The 24,187-nt window shown below is 45.1% G+C and overlaps 1 protein-coding gene across 1 annotated transcript in view; it reads left to right on the forward strand.

The window, feature by feature from the left end:
* veph1 (ventricular zone expressed PH domain-containing 1) overlaps positions 1 to 24,187 on the forward strand; it is a gene marked incomplete at both ends in the record, with an annotated part of 105,312 nt that overhangs the window by 19,450 nt on the left and 61,675 nt on the right. The window contains one exon of the mRNA XM_080543675.1: positions 20,383 to 20,546. Within this exon, the coding sequence (XP_080399801.1) occupies positions 20,383 to 20,546 (164 nt within the window). The remainder of the gene's footprint in view (positions 1 to 20,382; positions 20,547 to 24,187) is intronic.

The following is a 24,187-nucleotide window of genomic DNA, read 5'->3' on the forward strand; positions in this document are numbered from 1 at the left end:
TTGGCATGTTCTGTATTGTGAAGGTACCAAGCTATCTCTTATGGCCGCCATCTGAGGTTTATATTAGGCTAACAGGATATGCGTAATGCATGCTGGTCCAACAGGTGTATAAACAAATCAGAGAGTATTTGTGTGTGTGTGTGTGTGTGTGTGTATGTGTGTGTGTGTGTGCGCGTGCATTTCTCGCATGTGTGTCAATCTACCCTGCAATGTATTACAAAGGAAAAAGCTATGTATTTGGTTTACATTGAATGCATAATATACTCTTAGTATATAGTCCACGTGCCATATTATTTACATAAAAAGCAACTACCGTACTACTTGCTTTTTATGTTTCTGACTACTAAGTCAAATGCATTCTTTATCTTTACACAGTCCAAGCAATGTATCATCAGTTCAGATGGCAGCTAATGTCAGTACCCTTGAAAACATTTCAAGAATGTTTCTAGAAACAGAAGGCTGTTCATTATGCCCCAGGGGGTAGAAAGGTACAGTATGTGTTCAAGAAACATGCTTGAGAGAATGTTGGACTGGAGACAGACAGAAACACAGTCATAGAGACACAGAGTAAGAGATAGATGTATACAGTATGGAGATCAAAGAGAGAGAGGAGTTGTGGGTGGGGGTTCTCCAGTTTCTCTGGGCCTATTTCTATGTTTCCATGCTTTCATACAACTAGGTTTACATTACAACTAGGTTGTGCCATACAACTAGGTAACAATACTCCAGAGTCATTCACACTTCAGCATACGTTGAACAAGCAGTCGAGCTGAAACATAACTGAAGGACAAACTGTACTGTGTGCTATAACCAGTGGAAGATGGGCTCCCTCTTCAGAGATTGACTCCTCGCCAACTTCTGGGAGATTATGTTACCTCTTCCAGAGTACTTCAGACCCCCGTCGTATGTGGAAAATATGTCATGGATATTTGAATGTTGATACCCTCTAAATGACTTTTTAAATGAGTTTTTTTATTCACAGAGGTAATGGGTGGGAACAATAGCTGGTTAACTCCACCCTAATCACTCCCTCAAGACACTACCTGTCATTACCTACCTGTCATCTGTCAGTGGGGTTGTCAGCTAACCCTCAGGAAACAAAATGGCAGGGCTGACATGTTTAAATTGTTAAATAATAATAATAATAATAATAATAATAATTCATTATTATGATTTTTTATTGCCATGTGTGCCAAAAGTTTATTACATCCCATTACAAGTACAAGAGAGTAAAATTCATGGCAATGGAAACAATTAGGCAAGATACAATTGAGCAATACAATAATAGAAAAATGATAATGTTGTCTCCGTGTGTATGCATTTATCATTATAGTCCATAAAGCATCTAGTGGAACTTGGTGTAGTTCCTTCCCATCCCATCTGGGCATCAAAGCTGTAATAAAAAAAGAAGACAGTACATTTAAAATGATTGCCCACTGTTACCAACACACCACTTTTACGAAATACTACTATGTTGATAAAATAGAATTGCTTATACAATGACAATGACAAATACCTGAAGTGCTGGTGACACATCAAGGTGTCATCTCTCAGAACCTCTCACCTCGTCATTCTGTAACACAAATTTCAGGTCAGAGGTGTGGAAACTGGTTTTCCATAGACTCTCAGTGTACTGTACTTGAACTGTAAATCATAAATAGTGAAATCATTTCAATCCACAGTATTATTCTACAGCAAATCGACATATCAATGAATTAATCATTATTTTTGATTCCACACAACATTACCGTTCATTACAAAAGCATTTACTTTTTCTATAATCTATTATATCAAATGAAGGGAATCCTAAACTACCCAGATCAAACCACACTGTGCTGACCTCTGCATTTTTGGGCTACAGAATCATTTTCCGTGTACGCTACCTGGCATCTCATGGACGTGGATATAATTGCTGGAGGCTAACATACAGTATCTACAGTATGACCAGCTATCTACTGTACCTTCTGCTGTGCAACCTACTTACACGTCTACTCCCATATTGTTAGCATAGTGTACCTCAGTACTGAATAGGAGTTGATATGGCATTGTTGTCTCCACTTCTTCAGAGGTTGGCAACTTGTGTGAAAGGTTGTCTTTGTGTTATAAAGAATAGAAGGTCAGTCAGTTGACGTTGGTTATACAGTTTGGCATCATATAGTGAGAGTGCAGGCCGGTATGAATGTCACACACCCACGTATACCTCCTCTATTCATATCTAGGGCAGAGAGATATGTGTCACGGCTTGGTGAAAAGGTCCGCATGTCGGGAATTGTGAATCCCGGCAATCGAGCAAAACAAGTCTTGTTGTGAAAAATGTTTTCTTCTGTTTTTTACATATGTATATGCCACACATACATATCTTATGTATTACTATTGCTATATATATATATAGCCTATATATAAACACATTATGTTACAAATATCCTCTGCTGATATGGAAGAGAATTGCAGCCTTGGAAAAAAAGATGGCCAAATACTAGCGCCAACACACAGAAACACAGAAATACCACAAAATCGCTTTATACTAGCTAGATTTAGAAAATGTAAGGATACTGGGTGGTAGAACGCACATATCTAGGAAAAGTCATGAATGGTGGGTCCTGAAATTTCATAGAATCCTCTCTTTCATCCATCCATCCATCCAACCAACCTAACCAACCAACCATTCAGCCAATCAACCAACCATCTTTAACTGTATCCACTAAAAATAATTAATAAATCAATAAAAACACTGTAGAATAGAGGACAAAAGGATAAAAACAAACATTTATTCCCAAGTATAACTTCAAATGGTTATAGACATGATGAAGCGAACTCAATAGAAGTGGTCACATGACCACCTAACACAAGTTAACATATCAGACTCCAAAAGGTATTTCATGGCTAATAATGAGTGATAATGCTTTGCACATCCCTGTGTGACAGACACTCGATATGTGACAGGGTCTGAAGAAAAAGTCCCCAAATACGGCAAGGTCATTTGTCTGTTTTTTCCAGATTATGAAAGGGCAGATTGGATTGTAAGCTTTCAAATGATGTGTCATATATTGAAATCAGAAAAAAGTTTAATAAATGATGCATATTTGAATGTTGATACCCCCCAAATCAACAAAAAGAGAAATTCACCCTCAAGATTTTCAGACACTTTTCACAAGGAGGTAATGGGTGGGAACAATAGCTGGTTAACTCCACCCCAACCACTCCCCTATTACACTATCTGTCATCTACCTGTCACTTGTCAGTGGGGTTGTTAGCTAACCCTCAGGAAACAAACTTGCAGGGCTGACATGTTTAAATTGCTAAATAATAATAATAATAATAATAATAATAATAATAATAATTCAAGATTCATGATTTTTTATTGCCATGTGTGCCAAAAGTTTATTATATCCCATTATACAAGTACAAGATGGTAAAATTATTATGGCTTCAGTTTCAGTCGACATTGCAGCAGCAATAGAAAACAAAATGGCAATGGAAAAATGAAAAAATGATTTCACTAGCCTACTTCTTTCTGTGCAGTAGCCTAAGTGTATACAGGATGACTTCAACAAGTACAGTAGACTATGTTCATGAGAGTCTATGGAAGGCATGCAAGCTAACATTTGTTTGGCTAACGTAGTGAACACACACACACACACACGCACACACACACAACAAACAAAACCACGCCAAGGCAGATTACACAAAACTAACAAACAAACTTCGAACAAAGCTAACAACTGTGTGGCTAGCCTAGTAAACACTCACACAGCTTAGTAAATAACATGTAACACAGTACACTAGTTAACAAACTAACACTTTTGGCTATGGCAGTTACACACTGTCGGTGTGTCGGCAACAAACATACAAATTTGATTGGCTAGCCTAGTAACACACACACAGCTTAGTAAACAATGCACGGCTCGTCCCGGTTCTGCATCCAGTTGAATGCATGATTTAAGTAGATCGTGCAACCCGGGAATCCTGACATGTGTGAAAGGGAGCAACACGGCAATTGTCCGGCATTTCGGTCATGTGTGAACGGTGATAATGCCGGCTGACATGGGTTGGCATTCCATGTAATTTACAGGGAACTATGTGTGAAAGGGGCTATTGATTGCAGCGTCCGTCTTGTCAACAAACAGACTCACATGGCTATATGAGAATGTGGTATGACTCACACGGCTATATGAGAATGTGGTATGAGATAGATTATTTTTCCATTAAGGGATTATTTTTGGCCACTTGATTATAGACCAATTTTGTAGAGTGACTGAGATGATGTTGTTCCATCGGCTGTGCTTTTTCCTCTCCACCATTCAACTTTGTAGAGTTTTGTAAGTTTCCCCAGGCCTCAGGGTCGCATTCCTGAGCAGTTTTGTTCCTCTCCATTTGCTCAATTTGTAATTACAGCCTGATCCAGAGATCAGTTTGACATCGACATTTTAGCTGAAATCTGATTATTGAGAACTATTTCCACCATTTTGAATTTTGTGAAAAACACAAACAAATCTTCTTCAAATATACCGTATGTCCGATCGACATGAACGAAATGTTCCCACGTCAAAAAGTGTCCATGCTACATGCAAACTAATCAGCACCATAATTAACGAAATATGCAAATGAGCTATGTTGGACGTATTTATGCAAATTAATGTGAAACTTAGTGAGCCTTAAGACAGTAGTATGACATGTACAAAATTCCAATATGGTCGGATGAAAAAGCTAGTAGGACAGAAAAGATGCAAGGGAAGCAACGGGGAACTTAAATCTTTTATAAACAAAGCAAACGGTATTACACAAGAGGCAAACACAAGCTGTACACCTGAAGACAGTACACCTGAAGACAGTACTTATAGATGTGTACCAAATTCCAACATAATCGGATGAAACACATAGCTGCCACATGTCAATATTCTCAATATTCTCAATATTCTCAATTTTTAAATATAAAAGATAACACTTAAAAATATTCTTCTCATAAACTGCAAGTCCAATTGACACAAAGATTGTTGCGTGGTATGCTTGTACCAGTCCCTGCGAAATTTACAAAGGACCGCATCGGAGTTTGCAACGAAGTTCATACTTCTAAAAATACACAGCTACATGCAAATGAATATGTACCATAAATGATGACATATGCAAATATGTCAGTCATTGTTAATGATCAATCTCAAAGTTAGTGTGCTTTGAGACAGTGCCATAACAGATGTGTAGCAAATTTGAGGTTAACCCATGCGTCCTTAATTGCCGCTTTGATTGATAAATGGTTGTCAATCTGGTAGATGGCTTTAGTGTGTACACAGGGGAGTAAGTGTTTGTGTGTGTGTGTGTGTGTGTGTGTGTGTGTGTGTGTGTGCGTGCGTGCGTGCGTGCGTGCGTGCGTGCGTGCGTATGTGTGTGCATGTGTGTGTGTGTTTGGGAATAGGGACTAAACATGTTCAAACAGGGGTGGACACAGAAGCACAACAAATCATCTCATGAGTCTTCGTGTCTTCGTGTCTGCAGACAACTGGCTCCTGACATCACATTCCTCCAGCCATACCAATAAACTCTCCACTCTCAACTTTTTTAGTTAACCTTTGAGAGACCACAGTCTCTTGCAGTCCATTTATAAAAAGGAAGAACAACTTTGGTAACTGGTAACTTATGTTCATATACTTCAATCAAGAGGTTACGTACTGTAATAGGGCTTTGTACACAAAGGGAGTACTGGTGCAATCTACAGGAATGTAATGAGGTCCAGCTGACCTTTTGGTAAAGGATGCATTCATGAGTATTGAGACTAAACCTGTAATAAAGCAAAGGGTGCTATGGTAAATGGCATCTAAACGTTCAGGAGTGGTGGCTGCTGCATTTTGGTAGATGATGGTTGATTGCACAATCCACGTTCTGCTGTTCAGGGAGGCAAGAACTATTTCTAGAAAAGAAGCCCAATGTATATACAGTATGTATAAATCATCTGATTTATTTTCTGTGATTTGAAAATAACATACTTGGGTTTTCCAGCGTTAACTACCAATTCTAGTTCAACAACAGACTGTAGCTCAGAAAGAGCCTGGTCAGTCCTGGGGGCAGTATTTCATTTCAAACCTTTATTTATTCTCAAAGTTATTCAACAGTTAACAATAAACATTGAGAAATCAAAGAATCCGTTAACACGGTAATCATAACACATACAACACAAAATATAAAGACATAGATAAAGTACAGAATAAAGAATAAACTAAAAACAATTGCAAACTGTTGCAGGCAGATCAGCAATTACATTTCTAAAACTCTCAAAGGACAAAGGTGCATTAGAGGTGCATTAGCGTGGGCTGAAGATCATTCCCAGCAGGAGGAACATTATAAAGAAAGGCTGACTTTCCAAGTTTGGTCTGTATGTGAGGAACCTCTAGTGTAAGCCAGTCATTTCAGCGTTTCAAATAGGGTCCATAGTTCCAATCAAGCAATGATGTAAGATAAGGAGGTCACTTTCCTGTAATGGCCTTACAGATAAATAGATACCAATGTTTATTCCGCCTATCTGCCAGAGAAGACCAACCCACTTTCTCATATAAGCTGCAGTGGTGCGTATCATATCTGTCACCAGTGATACATCTAAGAGCAGAATGATAAACAGAATCCAAAGGTTTAAGAGTGGAGGAAACAGCAGCACCTCTATAAACCACATTAAATTAAATGACATCTCCATAATCCAGCTGCTTCCACGACCCTCTTTCTGCTTCCACAACCTTTCTGCACGTCATTGGAAAACTGGTTCAAATCATGGAGCTGGGGGGGGGGGGGCTGCAATAGGCCAACATTTACATTTACATGTTAGACATTAGCAGACATCTTTATCCAAAGCGATTTACAAGTACATTTGTCTAAAATAAGTGAATCATCCATTCATCAGTCATCATAACAAAAACAAATATATGCTAGGACCAGGGGCCATTGGCAATCGCAATGCTAGAAGAAGGAAGGGTTACTTTATTTGTATTAATTTATTAGTAGGAGGGACAGACAAGATGTAGCCTGAAGAGATGGGTCTTCAGTCTATGGTGGAAGATAGTCCTGGAGGTCAGCCCCAATGGATTTAAGTCCATTTTAAGGTGTAGGGCATCTAGTACACCATGAGTAGAACATTTTCTAAATTAAAACAAAGATGTGCTAGTAGTTGAGATCAATAAATAAGGTCGAAGACCAAAGTTTTATTTTCATTTCTCAGAGTTTTTAAATGATAAAAAAGGAAAAGGGCCCTGTGCAAAAGTTTGGAACCGTTGTTACCTTTTGAGAAGATTATTACTAAGGCCCAGACTAAGGTGATTTACTTGTTAGGGCTTCAATAAGTCAGGTGAATATAATTCCAGGGTTGAACTATATATTCTGAAGTAACTCCATGCCTTCTAAAGTATCCGACTGCGGTGGCTGTTGTGTCTGCTGTTAAAAACCATGGGTTCCTCTACACAGTTGTCCAAGGATGTCAGAATCAAGATAGTTCACTTCCACCATCAATGAGAAGGCAAAAAAAAACTTTTGCAACGTTTCAACCTACCCATTTCCACTGTCAGAAACATCATTCGAAAATGGAAAATAAATGGAACAATTGAAGTCAAGGCAAGATCTGGAAGACCAAGAATATTTTCAGATAAAATGACCCGAGATCCACCCATCACTGCAAAAGAGCTGCAAAAGAGAGTAGCAGACACCGGTCTAGTTGTTCACAGGACAACAATACAGCGTACCTTAAACAACAACATGGCCAGCTGCCAGAAAGAAGCCTTTCCTACGACCTCAACACAAGATCAAGTGTCTGAAGTATGCAAAAGAAAACCTTGAGAAACCTGAAGCCTATTAGAACAATGTGCTTTAGACTGACAAAACCAACATTTAATATTTTGGCCATAACCAAAGAAGGTATGTTTGGAGAAAAAAGGGTGAAGCATTTGTAGAGAAGAACACCTTGCCAACTGTTAAGCATGGAGGTGGATTGGGTTTGTGTAGCAGCTGGGGGCACAGGCAAACCTGGTGACCAACTACATGAAACGTCTGACCTCCGTGCTTGCCAACAAGGGTTTCTCCTCCAAGTTATGTTTTGCTAGGGGATCAAATACTTATTTCCCTCGATCAAATGCAAAAAAAAAACAACAACAATTCATTACTTTTATATGAGGTGTTTTTCTGGATTTCTTTTGTTGATATTCAGTCTCTCACTGTTAAAATAAACGTACCATTAAAATGATAGACCGTTCATTTCTTTGTAAGTGGGCAAACTTACAAAATCAGCAGGGGATCAAATACCTATTTCCCCCACTGTATCTTTGACCTAAGCCTGAAAACCTCTCCTCAAAAGGAGATCTGAAAATGTTGTGGAATATCAAGGATAATATACAGTATATTCCCAAGTCTAATGAGTGTAAAGCAGGGGGTTTGTCTGCAGGAGATATAAATATACACGAGAAAAGTTCTAGAGCCAATTCAGGGTCAGGTATGAGCGGATAGATGAAAGCACAGGTGGGTATACCTGCTGGGCATTGCTGCCTGTCGCACCTCCGACGGTGCCAGTGGGCTGACTGCAGGGTCGTCAGCCGGGAGCCACCCTTCACTGATGTTTCGCTCCTTTAATCCCGGAACATCTCAAGGTGGTGGAGCAGTGACAGGGACGTCTCCCTGCCACTCCCTGCAGCCAGCCCTAGGATCCTCCTTTCCCCCACGCCTTGTCCTTTCTTCTGAGCCAGAGCCAGAAGCTCCCTTGTTCAGCCTCCTCCGCCAGGTCTTTGAGCGCCTTTCTCAGCTTGGATCCTGTGATCCCCAGCGACCTCAGGAGCCGCTGTGTAGATGTTCCTGTATAGCCTCTGCACCCAACTTCCACAGGATAGGTGACTGCCCTCCACCCTGCTTGCGAGCACGCAGCTGCCAAGTCTGTGTACTTTTCCTTCTTTCTCTCGAAGGCAGCCTCCATCCCCTCTTCCCATGGAACGGTCAGCTCCACCATGATGACTGTCCTCATCGGGGTAGACCAGAGTACGACATCTGGCCGAAGGGAGGTTGATGTGATCTCGTGTGGGAACTTCAGCTGTCGATCGAGGTCAGCTCTCATGTTCCACTCTCCTCCAGGAGACAGGAGGGACCACTGCTTCGTGCTGCTGCCCTGACTTTCTCCCCCTTGCCGGACAAACTGGATCCGCTGCTGTGATGTGACTGGGCTGCTCTTGTTTGATTCCAGTCTGCGTGCTTCCAGAATTTCTGCTAGTTTGCGCAGCACCCGGTCGTGCCGCCATCTGTACCGACCCTGCGTCAGTCCCGCCTTGCATCCAGAGAGGATGTGTCGCAAGTTTGGGTTGTTGGCGTTGCAGAGTTGGCAGGTCTCCTCTGTGCCGTACCAGAGGTGCAGGTTCCGGGAACTGGGAAGGGTGTCGTAGGTGGCCCTGATCGAGAAGCTCAGCCTTGCTTGGGGCAGCCTCCACATATCCTTCCATGTGATGGCTCTGTTGATCACAGCCTCCCACGTTGTCCACCTTCCTTGCTGTTGTTGGCCCACGGCTCTGATTTTGTAGCACTCCTCTTCGATCTTTACGACTTCAGAGATCACTAGATCTTTCCTTTCCTTCCTCGTTGCCTTGGACCACATCTTGGGTGCTGATCCCCATCCAAAACCAGTCCTGCCTGGCTGCAGCACCCCGACGATCTCCTGGTGTTTCAAGCGATTGATGGCCTGGTCAACTGCCTGCGTGGCATCCCACTTGCGTCCTGTGCGAACCTGGGCCTTGCTGTGTTGGACAAACGGGTCGGGTGAGTCTCTCAGCTCGAACACGAGTCTCACTTTCTCCTGTTTATAGCCCAGGCTGATGGATTTCAGTGGGAGCTTCAGTGTGGTTCTTCCAAACAGCGCTGTATTAGTGAGGCAGCGGGGAAGGCCCAGCCACTTGCGGATGTAGTTGTTGGCTTTTGCGTCCAACTTCAGCACTGTTGTTAAAGTGATGTCACACAACTTCAGGGGCCACATGAGACGTTGGTATAAGGTGAACTGGTAACACCACACCTTGAATTTCCCTGGCAGGAGGCTTTGGTCGATCTTCTTCAGGCCGTCCAAGAGCTGGGAAGTGACAGAAGAAGCCATGTGCTTGTCAGAAAGGTCAGCCGTGTAAAGCCTTCCGAGGCTTCGCACAGGATGGTCCACTAGCAGCGGGATCTTCTCGCCATCCACTGAGAAAGAGATGTTGTCATTCCGGACTCCTTTCCTGATTGAGAGACTGCGGGACTTAGTTGGTTTTATCCTCATCCGGGCCCATGTTAGGAGCTCCTCAAACCTCTTCAGAAGTCTCGCTGTGCACGCTGCTGTCTGAAGGAGTGTGGTGACATCATCCATATAGCTCCGTAGGGCTGGGAGTCGCAGACCTGACTGGGATCTGATTCCTCGGACCATCTGTCTTCCGCCGATTAGGATGATCTCAAACGCTGCTGTGAAAAGGATGGGGGAGATCGAACAACCCATCGCTATCCCTTTCTCCAGCCGGTGCCAACACGTTGAGAACTCCTGGGTTGTGTAGCATACATGGAAGTTGTTAAAGTAGGTTGCTAGTAGGCTCTGGATGCACGGTGGTATGTGGAAGAATTTGAGGGCAAAATGGATGAGCTGGTGGGGAACAGACCCATATGCATTTGCAAGGTCCAGCCAAACGACGTGCAGGTCTGATTTGCTCCGCTTCGCTGTCTGGATCTGTTCCCAGATCATAGCCGAGTGCTCCACGCAGCCAGGAAATCCTGGGACGCCTGCCTTCTGACAGCTGGTGTCGATGTAATTGTTTGCCAGGAGGTAGCTGGTCATGCGCTTTGCCATCACTGAGAAGAAGATCTTCCCCTCCACATTCAATAAGGCTATGCCTCTGAATTGGCTGATGTTATGGGAGTCTTTCTCTTTCGGGATGAAGGTAGTGACTGCTCTGCTCCATGCTGAAGGGATGGATTCTGTTTTCCAGGCAATGCCCATTAGTCTCCACAAAAGCTTCAGGGTCATTGGGCAGTTCTTGTATACCCTATAGGAGACGCCATTTGGTCCGGGTGCAGATGCAGCTCTCGCATGCTCCACCGCCTGCTTAACTTCAGACCATCTGGGGGGTGTGGTGTCAAACTGAGAAGAGGGCTCGGGTGGGAGCGGTACGTGCCCTGGGGAACCAAGGGGACTCTCCTTTTGGCTGTCACTGAGCTGGTCCTTGATGTGTTCCTCCAGCTCCTGCTCGGTGGTCTGCAGCTTCCCCGATTTCGTCTCCTCAAGCAAACCCCGGGCGTACTTGAACGGGTCCCGGAAGAAGTTCGTCCTTGCCTTTTCCTTGTTGCTTCTACGTTTCCTGATCCTTTCAGCTCGCCTCAGGTGGGTGAGTCTGGTTCTGATCTGACTCCAGAGGTTCTGCAAGCCCTCCTTCTCCTCTTCCTCAGCTCTCCTCCATGCCTTCCGCAAACGTCGCCGCTCCTTTACCAGCTGGAGGATTTCTCTCTCCCGTCTCCCGCTCTGCCTAGGAACGGTCCTCCTCTGAGGCATCTCTCCAAATCTTCCCTTGCCTTCCTCATAGATGATATGGCCGAAGATGTTCAGCTTGGACGTTGTGCTGCCTCTTAGACTGTTCTGCAGGGTGGTATGTAAGCTTTCGTCGAAGCTTCTCCATGAATCCTTGTCGCTGGCCTTTGGCCACCTGATCTTGGGTTTCCGGTCTGGCTTCTCTGGGGTTTCCTTGGTGGATTCTCTACCTGGCGTTCTGCTCTGATGCTCCTGTTGTGGGTCGTGCAGATGTGGTTGCAAATCCTGCTGGGGAGGCTGTTCTTGCTCTCTCTCGCCGGATGCAATGGTGGGATCAGTAGCACTGTGGTGCTCAACCTGGCTCTGATTCCTCCTTGTCTGACCTGCTGGCGCAGTGCAAGTTTGCATCTGATAGCTGCCGCCGCATTTTGTCCTCCCCTGGTGGATCCGCAGTCCCAAGTAGGTTGTTACTTTGGACCACCCACAGCTGCATTCTCTCAGGATCCTTTGATCGTTAGTCGTTGCCGTTCCAGTCGTTACCGTGTTATCTGTCGTGATTGGTCCATCTTCCATCCCGCCTCTCGGTGGACCGCCGGGTTGTTTTTTCCTTATTTTGCTTGTAGTTAGTTTGGGGAGTCCCTGTAGCAAGGCTACAAGGACGTGTTTAAAGGGTAACTAGCCCCGCCACCCCCGGTGCAGTCTTTCCTGCCGCCAGCCAGACTTCCCTGGCAGCCCACCAGTCTTTCCTGGATGCCAACTGCTCTTTTCTCAGTAGTCACTGGCAAGCCAGATTAAATAGATGAAAGCACAGGTGGGTATACCTGCTGGGCATTGCTGCCTGTCGCACCTCCGACGGTGCCAGTGGGCTGACTGCAGGGTCGTCAGCCGGGAGCCACCCTTCACTGATGTTTCGCTCCTTTAATCCCGGAACATCTCAAGGTGGTGGAGCAGTGACAGGGACGTCTCCCTGCCACTCCCTGCAGCCAGCCCTAGGATCCTCCTTTCCCCCACGCCTTGTCCTTTCTTCTGAGCCAGAGCCAGAAGCTCCCTTGTTCAGCCTCCTCCGCCAGGTCTTTGAGCGCCTTTCTCAGCTTGGATCCTGTGATCCCCAGCGACCTCAGGAGCCGCTGTGTAGATGTTCCTGTATAGCCTCTGCACCCAACTTCCACAGGATAGGTGACTGCCCTCCACCCTGCTTGCGAGCACGCAGCTGCCAAGTCTGTGTACTTTTCCTTCTTTCTCTCGAAGGCAGCCTCCATCCCCTCTTCCCATGGAACGGTCAGCTCCACCATGATGACTGTCCTCATCGGGGTAGACCAGAGTACGACATCTGGCCGAAGGGAGGTTGATGTGATCTCGTGTGGGAACTTCAGCTGTCGATCGAGGTCAGCTCTCATGTTCCACTCTCCTCCAGGAGACAGGAGGGACCACTGCTTCGTGCTGCTGCCCTGACTTTCTCCCCCTTGCCGGACAAACTGGATCCGCTGCTGTGATGTGACTGGGCTGCTCTTGTTTGATTCCAGTCTGCGTGCTTCCAGAATTTCTGCTAGTTTGCGCAGCACCCGGTCGTGCCGCCATCTGTACCGACCCTGCGTCAGTCCCGCCTTGCATCCAGAGAGGATGTGTCGCAAGTTTGGGTTGTTGGCGTTGCAGAGTTGGCAGGTCTCCTCTGTGCCGTACCAGAGGTGCAGGTTCCGGGAACTGGGAAGGGTGTCGTAGGTGGCCCTGATCGAGAAGCTCAGCCTTGCTTGGGGCAGCCTCCACATATCCTTCCATGTGATGGCTCTGTTGATCACAGCCTCCCACGTTGTCCACCTTCCTTGCTGTACAGAAGTATAAAGATCAGAGTGATACATATCATGGAAACTCGACAAGTACTTCTGTCCATAATGGTGTTTGTCAAAACCTTGGACACTCACTTACTCTTTCTCTCTCTTTGTCTATTTTTCTTTATGCAGACTATCTTGCCTCTTTCCCTCCTTCAATTAAAGTACACATACTGTAGACTTAAGTGTGTGTGTGTGTGTGTGTGTGTGTGTGTGTGTGTGTGTGTGTGTGTGTGTGTGTATCTGTGCGTCTGTGTGTGTGTGTGTCTGTCTGTCTGCCTCTGTTGGTAACCTTGCAGAGTTATCCAGAGGTCAGGTATGAACATCAAAGGCTCTGTAATAATGTAGTCAGGCGTAATCCATTTCCTGGGTGACAGTTGTCAGGGTTTTTGGGTTGTGTGTGTGTGTGTGTGTGTGTGTGTGTGTGTGTGTGTGTGTGTGAGAGAGAGAGTTTGTGTGTGTTTGTTTGATGTTAGCACAGGATGTACAGGGTCAGAGTAAAGGACAAACAGTAGTTTTCCATGTAGGTATTCAAGTCTTCTCTCTCTCTCTCTCTCCCTCTCTCTCTCTCTGATAACTCAGATGTTAATGGTGCTCGGAGACACACTGCTCAAGCTCCCTTTCTATACACTTTTTCATTTGCATGAAAGCTTGAGTATTTCAATGGAACAAAAAAGGGCAGATGACAGATGACGCTGTCTTTGTGGTGATCAATGACGTTATTTCAAGGTAGCACAGGGGGCTGCGATACTGCACAGTCTGTTTCCAGTCTGTTTCACAGTCTGTTTCCGCCCCTTTAAGACAGAGCCACCATATACTAGTCCCATTGGTTTTACAGGCACATTTCCATATTCTAACCATAAAAAATCAGGAACACTTACTTACTGTAGATATGTGGTTTATGGGCATGTGTGCAATGGGCACTCTCTCTTAGACAGGTTGCCCAGTATGGACAGTAAGGGGAAACACCTGTTTTAACATTGCGGTTGCCAGTTTCTATGAAAGTTGTGTAAATGATGTATGATTCAGGTGATTGTATACATGCACATGTCCACTGATGTGGAGCCAGTATCAGGTTTAGTTAGTTAGTGAATCTGCACGTTTTAAATCTGCTGATATATGGGACTCTGATATAGGTTATATTGGTTAGCTGTTGTGAGCTGTTGGCAGAACATTGAGCTTGTTCTTGATAATAGTTGAGTACCAATCCTGTCTGAATTCCATACCATGCTCCCATCAGCATTCGGCTCTCCAAAGTCAATTGACCTATCGCTAAGCCACGCCCCAAAATAGAAATTGTCCAGTCATATCACAGCAAAAGTCTCTACAGGCAGAAAACTCGGACAATGTAACAAACAACTCGCTAATATCTGATGGTCATCTTGTCATCTTTAAAAAAACATGTCTATTACTTGCTGTTGTAAATCAGAAGTATTTGCCAACTCCCGCCATTGTAAGTCATTGAATGTCATTCAGTCACGGTCGGTCAGTCAGTCACTGTCAGTGAAGCGTTGTTTGTTTGTCTGAGTTATCAAAGGGGGCGTGGCTATAGCGATAGGTCCATTGACATCAGCTTAACTAGACTAGTTCAGTTGAAGGTGGAGATAGCAGCTACCTTATGTCCTAGGGAAGATGTCCTCACTGCATAAGGCTACATTAGTTAAAACGAGCATGATAAACCATACCCTGCATTACCATTTGTAACCCACACCCTCTTTTACAGTCTATCTATACTACCTGCCTGGTCCTTTATTTGACATCCTATCCAATCCTGCTTTGTCTCACCTTGCTGTGCCACAGATGTGGCCTCGCAGCACTTCCTGTTTTCAGCATGTGTTTATTATTCTATTTCACCATGGCACCGCCTGGTTCCCAGCCAATGAGATTGACTTTTGACTGAAATAGAGTTCCATTCATAGAATGAGTATCATTCAGGAGTGTGTCTCTGTGTGTGTGTGTGTGTGTGTGTGTGTGTGTGTGTGTGTGTGTGTGTGTGTGTCTGTGTCTGTCTGTGTGTGGGTGTGTGTGTGTGTGTGTCTGTTGTGTGTGTGTGTGTGTGTGTGTGTGTGTGTGTGTTTGTCTGTGTGTGTGTTGACTACAAATAGGGTTTCATTCATAGAATGAGAATCACCACCACAGGAACCCGAGGATTGCTTCCAGATGGAGGATGACAGACACTTTGCCTGCATGGATTGTAATGGACAGGATACCACCTCTCTTTCTCCCTTGCTCATTCTTTCTTACACTCCTTTATGCTCCCCATATTCTGTCTTCCTTTTAATCAAGTCAAATCACCTTTGCTGTCAGGAAGTAGCTACCTACCTACATGTGTAGCTAGGACAGTCATGTTGTGGTGTTGCTTTAGTTGTCACACAAAATCAGTCACAAAGCTTTGCCTAATAGCATTAATCACATACATATTTACACCACTAATTAGCCCAGGTCTTTTACTATCGTGACTGCAGTCAATTTTGTTTGTTTAGAGGGGATTTTTCTGCAATTGATACCCATAAGCCATTGTTGACATGTCATGTCATGAAGATTAAAGCTACTTTTTGTAGACAAAAGCCATTGTTTGAGGAGCTGAATGGTCCAAAGATGTTTTACATACGTGATTCATGGGCTGTTGGGAAATATTGTGGATTTTAGCGATCTGGGGGGTATTGCATCAACGTCGCTAACTAAGTCTGCACTTAATAATAATAGTTATAACTTAAATTGATATAGCGCCTTTCACAGACCCAAGGTCGCTTTACAAGGGAATGGGACTAACAGAACAGAGCCAGAGAGACAAACACACAAAACGTGTCCAGGGTTGGAGAGTCGTGGATATCCTTAACTGTAACTGGGCTTTTTTTTTTTTTTTTTAAAGCCCAGTTACTCTTAACATTGACTGTGACTTAACACTAGAACCGCCATGGGTGGGTTCATTTGACCTAGTGAGTAAAAAAACTATTCTACTTTTGCACTCGATCAAATTTCAGGACCCACCTTTCGTGACTTTTCCTAGATATGTGCGTTCTACCATTCTTTACATTTTCAAAATCTAGCTAGTATAAATCTATTTTGCAGTATTTCTGTGTGTTTGAGCTAGTATTTGGCTGCCATCTTTTTTTTCCAAGGCTGCAAAGATTTCAAAACACAGGATAAGATGTTAATATCCTTTGTGCAAACACTTACAAGAGAGTCTTCTTGCTGATGGTAACGGCAACACTGAAGTAACTAACAATGCAAGGGTGATGGTCTAATGTTTCTGAAAGGACACATGACGGAGCTATCTTTCCGGATTTTGTTTTTCCGCCTGTTGGACTGTTTTGAACACAGCTAAATGAATCTTGACAGTTAACCTGGTACAGACCAGGTAAGTTCTGATGTATAAATTACTTGTTGTTACTGAGCAGCGGCGCATTCAACAACAAGTCACAATGTGCTCCAGAAAGGCAGAAAACAACACTTTGACTAAAGCGTTCTCAGAATGAAAGCATTCCTTTAAGCCACATTCAGGCCACAGAACTCTATTTCTAAAATGAGTGAGACTTGATGGAACCCCCCCTGGTTTTAGTACACACATGGAATGGAATGGACTTTATTTGTCATTGCTACAGTACAGGTACCAAACAACGAAATTTAGGAGGGGTGGCTCCCCTGGTGTTAGGAAAGGGAAAAAAAAACACATTTTAGAAAAAGCATAAAAGCATAAAATCACAAGAAGGTAAGGAGCTGGTTTACATCAATAAAGGCTATGTACACAATCCACTGTACTATACTGCACAGATAGTCAACTAGGGTTGTCATATTGCAAAAGAGTATTTTTTCACATTATTTTAAAGTGTCACAGTTTGCAGGCTTGAAAATGTACATGTTTGTGCCTCAGCACTAGCTGCCATACAATCCGTCCGGACTGTCCTGGGCCCAGAACTTAGGCCTTTGCTGTGTTCAGGGCCTTGACGGCCCTGTGGTAGAAGCAGTCCTTCAGTCTGTTTGTCTTAGCGGCCGGGGTCCTGTACCTCCTGTTCGAGGGCAGCTTGACAAAGTGTACGTGCCCAGGGTGGGTCGGGTCCCTGGAGATCTTGGAGGCCCTCCTGAGACAGCGTGTGTTGTACAGCTCCTCCAGAGAGGGGAGGGGGGCGCCGGTGATCTTCTGTGCTGTTCTCACGACTCTCTGTAGCGCGTTTCTCTCCGCTGTTGTGCAGCTGTGGAACCAGTTGGAGATGCCGAAGGTGAGGATGCTCTCCACTGCGCCGTGGTAGAAGGCCACCAGTATCTCCTGCTTGTTGTGTTCTTTCCTGAGGCATCTCAGGGTGTATAGCCGCTGTTGTGCCCTCTTGATGGTGCCTTTTGTGTTGTCCTTCCAGGCCAGGTCATCCCGCATGTTGTGTCCCAGGAATCGGAGGGTTGAGACTCTCTCCACGCTCTCTCCGTCGATGAGCAGGGGCTGGATCTCGGACTTTTTCCTCCTGAAGTCTACGATGAATTCCTGGGTCTTTGACTTGTTTAGCAGCAGGTTGTTAACCTTGCACAGCTTGCTCAGTTGCTCTACCTCATCCCTGTACGCCGCCTCGTCCCCCCCCCGAGATACATCCCACCACGGTGGTGTCGTCTGCAAACTTTACGATGTAGTTGCTGGGGTGGACGGGGGTGAAGTCGTGGGTGTAGAGGTTGTAGAGGATGGGGCTTAGCACGCAGCCCTGGGGGGACCCAGTGCTGAGGCTGAGGGCTGTGGAGGTGTGGGGGCCCACCCGCACCCTCTGGGGGCGGTCGGTCAGGAAGTCCTTGATCCATGCACATATAGAGTGTGATAGACCCAGGTCTAGTAGTTTGGTCACTAGCCTGTCTGGAAGGATGGTGTTGAAGGCGGAGCTGAAGTCCACGAAGAGCAGTCTCGCGTAGCTGTTTCCCCTCTCCAGGTGGGATAGAGTGGCGTGGAGAGTCGTCGCTATGGCGTCCTCTGTGGACCTGTGGGCTCTGTAGGCGAACTGGTATGGATCCAGGTTGGGCGGGAGGCGTGTGAGTATGTGGGCCCGGACTAGTTTCTCGAAGCACTTCATGATGATTGGTGTGAGTGCCACCGGGCGGTAGTCGTTTAGGCAGCTCACCGTGCTTTTCTTCGGGACTGGGATGATAGTTGAGGTTTTCAGGCAGGGTGGGACGGTGGCCTGGGACAGGGACTGGTTAAAGATGTTGGTGAAAACCCCGGCCAGCTGGTCGGCGCAGTCTCTCAGCACCCGTCCCAGGACGCCATCCAGCCCCGAGGCTTTCCTGGGGTCCACCGCCTTCAGTACGCGTCTCACCTCATGCTCTGTGAGGGTGAGGCTGCTGAGAGCTGGAGAGAGTGGTGTTTGTGTTGTGGTTACCTCCGTTCGCCCCTCGTCGAACCGGGCGTAGAAGGTGTTCAGCTTTCCCGCCAGCAGGGGGTCGTCCTCTGCGGCTGTGAGCCTGTTGGCTCTGAAGTTTGTCATCTGCTGAACCCCCTGCCACATCCGCCTGGAGTCGTTGCTCAGGAGGCATTCCTCAATCTTCTCTCTGTGCTCTGCCTTGGCCGCTTTGATGCCGCGCTTTAGGTTGGCCCTGGTGGAGCTGTACAGCGGTGTGCGCTTCCCTGCGAAGAAGGCGTTGTCCCTCTCATTTATCCGTTTTTGGACCTTCCCAGTCATCCATGGCTTCGTGTTGGGGTAGACCCGGACCCGTTTGTCCACGGTGACTGAGTTGGTGCAGTTCACTATGTGGTTCAGAACCGACGACGTGTACTGTTCCAGGTCCTCATGCTCATATTCCTGCCATAGGGTGTCATTTAGGCAGATCTGCAGTGGAGCGGACCCTTCTGGCCAGGTTCTGACAGTCTTAGTGGTGGTGGGAGCACTTTTCCCCATTGTAGTGTATGCAGGAATCAGGAGGATTGACACATGGTCAGACATGCCTAGATGAGCTAGCGGACTAGCCTTGTAAGCACGTTTGATGTTGGTGTATACCTTATCCAGTGTTTTTTCTCCTCTCGTTGCACATTTTACATGCTGATAGAACTTGGGTAGTACTGCCTTCAGGTCGACATGATTAAAGTCCCCCGCTATGATGTGAATAGCCTGTGGATCAGTGCTTTGTTGGCTACTAATGACGTCATATAGTCGCGCCAATGCTACTTTGCTGTCTGAGCTAGGCGCTATATACACACATGTAATTAGCACCGCGTTAAACTCCCTAGGGAGGTATGTGGGTCGGCATTTAGCTGTCAAGTATTCTAGGTCTGGGGAGCAGTGGCTACTTACAGTTTTCGTGTTTAAGCACCAGCTATCCTTCGTCGATATTATGATCCCACCTCCTCTTGACTTCCCGCTACGCTCCGTTCGGTCGGCGCGATGTAGCGTGCGGCCCTCTAAGCTAACGGTAGCGTCCACAATGTTGTCATTTAGCCAGGTTTCGGTCAGAATAATCACACAGCTATCCCCTACGATGCTGTTTTTGGCCACCTGTAGTCTCAGTTCATCCATCTTGTTCGTCAGGGATCTGACGTTAGAGAGGAAAATGCTTGGTAAAGCTGGTTTGTTTGGGCTTCTCCTTAGCCTTGCTAGCAGGCCTCCCCGGCGGCCTCGGCGTTGTTTACGATCTCGCCTCAGTCGCTTACGCCTTAGTGTTGGGATAGCGTAATACTGTTCACCCGGCGCTCTCGCGATGTCGAAAGGGATCCTTTGTTGTTCTAAGAATTCCGCCGTTACAGTCCCCTCGTTTTTCGCACCAACTTCTAGTAAGTCTAGTCTGCTGTAGGTACTATTTACACAACCGTTCCCTATAAGTATTAAAATAAAAATGTACATACAAATATTCTTAAAAGCACTAAAAAACACCAGCGTGGAAGCCACTCCGAGCCTCGCGTCTAAGCGCGACGCCATCTTGGATTTGCACATGCCTATGCAGAACCATTTACATTCTTCCGCAAGCATTAACATCACTGAAATAATTTCTACAACAAAATTGACACTTCTTGGGGGGAAAAAACACACACACACACACACACACACACACAGTTCACACTTCACGCTTAACACACACCTCCTCTTTCTCTGTCTGCCCCACCAGGTAACCACGTGCTCCTGCGCGTGTTGCCATCAGTATATCCCAAACAGCCTGACGCCATCAATCGTCACCTAGGCAACCTGGCGGCCATGATGTCACAACTTGAGCCTCCAGAGCAACAACACCTGCTGAGACTGATCCAGATGGTTGCAGCGCAAAAGCCACTGGTGAGTGTGTGTGTGTGTGTGTGTGTGTGTGTGTGTGTGTGTGTGTGTGTGGGTGTGTGTGTGTGTGTGTGGGTGAGAGAGAGAGAGAGAGAGAGAGTGTGTGTATGATAGAACTCCCTGGAACACTGTGAACAACTCTGGAATAACATCAGTGATTCAGGAACTGGACACGGAACATTGAACTGAACATTCTGAGAACGCATTAGTCATGTGGAATTCCTAAAGTTCACCATCATATTTCACCATAATAATAATCACCATAATATGGTGAAATTGAGGAATTCCTCAAAAGGAATTAACAGAGCTGTTCTGAAAGTGAGACACTTTCAGAACAGCTCTATTAATGACTGAAAACAGCTCTCTGAGAGATTAAACGTTGATAACTTTTGAGCAAAAGGCTGCACACAAGTAATTCAAGTTGCTCTGATTGTCATTTAGAGATACAGTATAGGCGCATTCAACAACAAGTCACAATGTGCTCCAGAAAGGCAGAAAACAACACTTTGACTAAAGCGTTCTCAGAATGTTCGCAGTTCCTGAATCACTGATGTTATTCCAGACACCATATGGGAAGGCTGCTTTAGGCTCCAGAGACTGTGGTCTAACTAGAGGAGAGTAGAGAGGGGAAAGAATGTATATGTTATGGTATGTGGGAATACGGTACATGTGGGAAAACTAGGGTTAGGGTTAGGTGCTAGGGTGCTAGGGTTAAGGTTAGGGTTAGGGGTAGGGTTAGACATGCCAGCATGTACCAAGTTGACGTAGCACCTAACCCTAACCCTAGTTTTCCCACATGTACTGTATTCCCACATGTACCGTAACATATACATGTGTAGATATAAGTTGTCCCTCACATGAAGAGAGAACAAGCTAAGTCATCAGAAACCCCTGCTTTGGAGGAGGGATGTGCTTGAACTAGACTGGTGAAAAAATGGTCAGAGAGGTGAAAGGCAACATTATGACAGAGAGCACAGTCGAGTTCACAGTTACATGAGAAACTGCTATGATTGCTCTCAAACAAACACACACACACACACACACACACACACACACACACACACACACACACTTAAAAATAAGGCCTCACACACACACTTAGTCATGATGCAGGATTCCCAGCAAATGAGGTATAGATCAGGGAAAGCTTGAATGTGTCATTGGGATGTGTCCAGTCAGAAAGAGGGGGAGAGAGATAAAGGGAGATATACATGGCCAAAAGTATGTGAACCCCCGAAAAACATCACACCCGTACTTGTTGAACATCTCATTCCGAAACCATGTGCATTATGGAGTTGGTCCCCCCCTTTGTTGCTTTAACAGCCTACACTCTTCTGGGGAGGCTTTCCACTAGATTTTTAAACATGGCTGCAGGGATTTCACTCCCATTCCGTTCCGAGACCATTAGTAAGGTCGGCCAGTAATATTGGATGAGAAGGCCTGACTTGCAGGCAATTCACCCCAAAGGTGTTTGTTTGGGGTTCAGGTCAGGGCTCTGTGCAGGCCCGTCAAGTTCTTCCACACCAAACTCGGCATTAGGAAACCTCGCTTTGAGCACAGGGGCATTGTTTTGCTAAAAGCCTGGATAGCTCAGTAGAGCATCAGACTTTTAATCTGAGAGTCCAGTTTCATGTCCCTGTTCGGGCGGAACTTCCCTTCTACTGCATTTCGTTGTCTTATTACTTGTACTCTGCAATGACAATAAAGTTGAATCTAATCTAATCTAACAGGAAAGGGCCTTCCCCAAACTGTTGCCACAAAGTTGGAAGCATGCAATTCTCTAGTGCACTAATAACCCAGATGCCTCCGCTTTACACCACTCCAGCTGACGGTTGGCATGGTGATGTTAGGCCTGTGTGCGACTGCTCGGCCATGGAAACCCATTATATGAAGCTCCAGATGAACAGTTCTGGTGCTGACGTTGCAGAGGCAGTTTGGAACTCAGTAGTGAGTGTTGAAAATGAGGACAGACAATTGTGACGCAAGCTGATCTAAGGGTAAACCACCCGCGAACGGCAAAGGCTCCAAAAAGCTGGTCAAAGTTCTTCCGCTCTAAATATCCCGAATTCTTGAAGTACCCACTCTCTTTTTTCGAACAGTTTTACGATCATTAAATATGTGTCATTTGTCAGTCAAATAAGCTTGTTTTTCGTATGTTTTACTAGGGGCTTGGGGGTGGGCATGTTTGGTTTCATTTGATATCCTTGGCTATCAAGGTCGATCGAACCAGCCTATGGCTGAGCTAGGGAGGAGGATGCATGCTATGCTGTCTCTTTGTTTACAATACGGAGCAGAGGCTTACTATAGCTCTAAACAATCTCTGGACACCCAAACATTGGACACCGATTAGGCAAAATAAATGAATAAGATGTTTTGGGAACTATACTGACATTTATGAATGATTCAGAAATGACTCTACAAAGAAAGTTTCTATGGAACGTCGATCTCGTACGGTAAGTCTTCTATGTATCTACATATGGTAGGCAACTTTGTTAGTTAGTTGAAACCAGTGTGTTTGTGTATTTAGACATTTCTTTATTATTAAGATTTATTATCAATGCTAGCTTTGGAGCTATGGTAAGTTTACGGTACGGTACGTCTATGTTGTAAAAGTTGTGCGTAAGACTCATGTTCTGTGTGTAATACTGGAATACTGTAACATGCCAAGTGTTATAGATTACAAACATGTTAAAGAAAAGACGTCACATGCCCCCTACCCCACCAGACTGCACAGCAGCTCAGAACATGACTGTCTGTTTATAGCTGCAGTTTATAGCTTTCATTCACGTTTTGTGTTCATGTAATGTTGGTTGAATCATTTCAATAATAACAGTGTCAGTTGACACATTATTATCATTATTTTTCATTCAGTTGCTGCAGTCTCTTCAGTCGCGGCATTGCTCTGGAAATGCAATACAGTGCAGTGTTAGAAAGCCAGAGATTGTTAACCAGCTATTGTTACCGTCCATTACCTGGCTGTGCAGAAGTGTGAAAAACTCAGGGTAGTGATTTCAGGGGTACCAACAATCAAATACGCATATCGTCTACAGCCTTTTTCTGATTTCAATGTATGACATTTCATTTGAAAGCGTACAATATGTAGTTTCAGCATATGTAAAAAATAAAAATAAAATAAAAAATAAAAAAATGAACTGGTTGATCAAAACACTGGCTGGTCTCACAATTTTTAACACTTGTGGGAGCTTGTAGGGTCTACTGCTTCAGCGGAGCTGTTGTTGGCCTTGACATTTCCACTTCACAATAGCTCACTTTCTGAGGGGTTTCTGAGGGGTTGAGGTGAGGCTGAGCTCGTCGCTGCTGTACCTCTGGGGCCTCATTTATAGAAAGTACTTTGGATCAAATTTGATCTTACCCCGTACCCGTACGTAGAAAACCACGTCAAAGTAGGGATTTATAAAATGTCAACGTGAGTCAATTTGACCGTGGAAACGATCGTAGCTCTACGTCAGGTCTTGACTTGACATACGCACATTACCTACTGGTTATGCAGAGTTATTACAGGCATGTGAGCCGCACTCGAACACATTATTGCCTACTGTAATTCATGCAAAGTGAAAGTGGCTCGTAATAAAATTAACGATGTTGTTATCAGCCGAGAAAATGAGTTAAATTCAAGATTTAAA

Source organism: Nansenia antarctica (assembly GCF_963989245.1).
Source record: "Nansenia antarctica genome assembly, chromosome: 12".
In the NCBI taxonomy this organism is placed as follows: Eukaryota; Metazoa; Chordata; class Actinopteri; order Argentiniformes; family Microstomatidae; genus Nansenia; species Nansenia antarctica.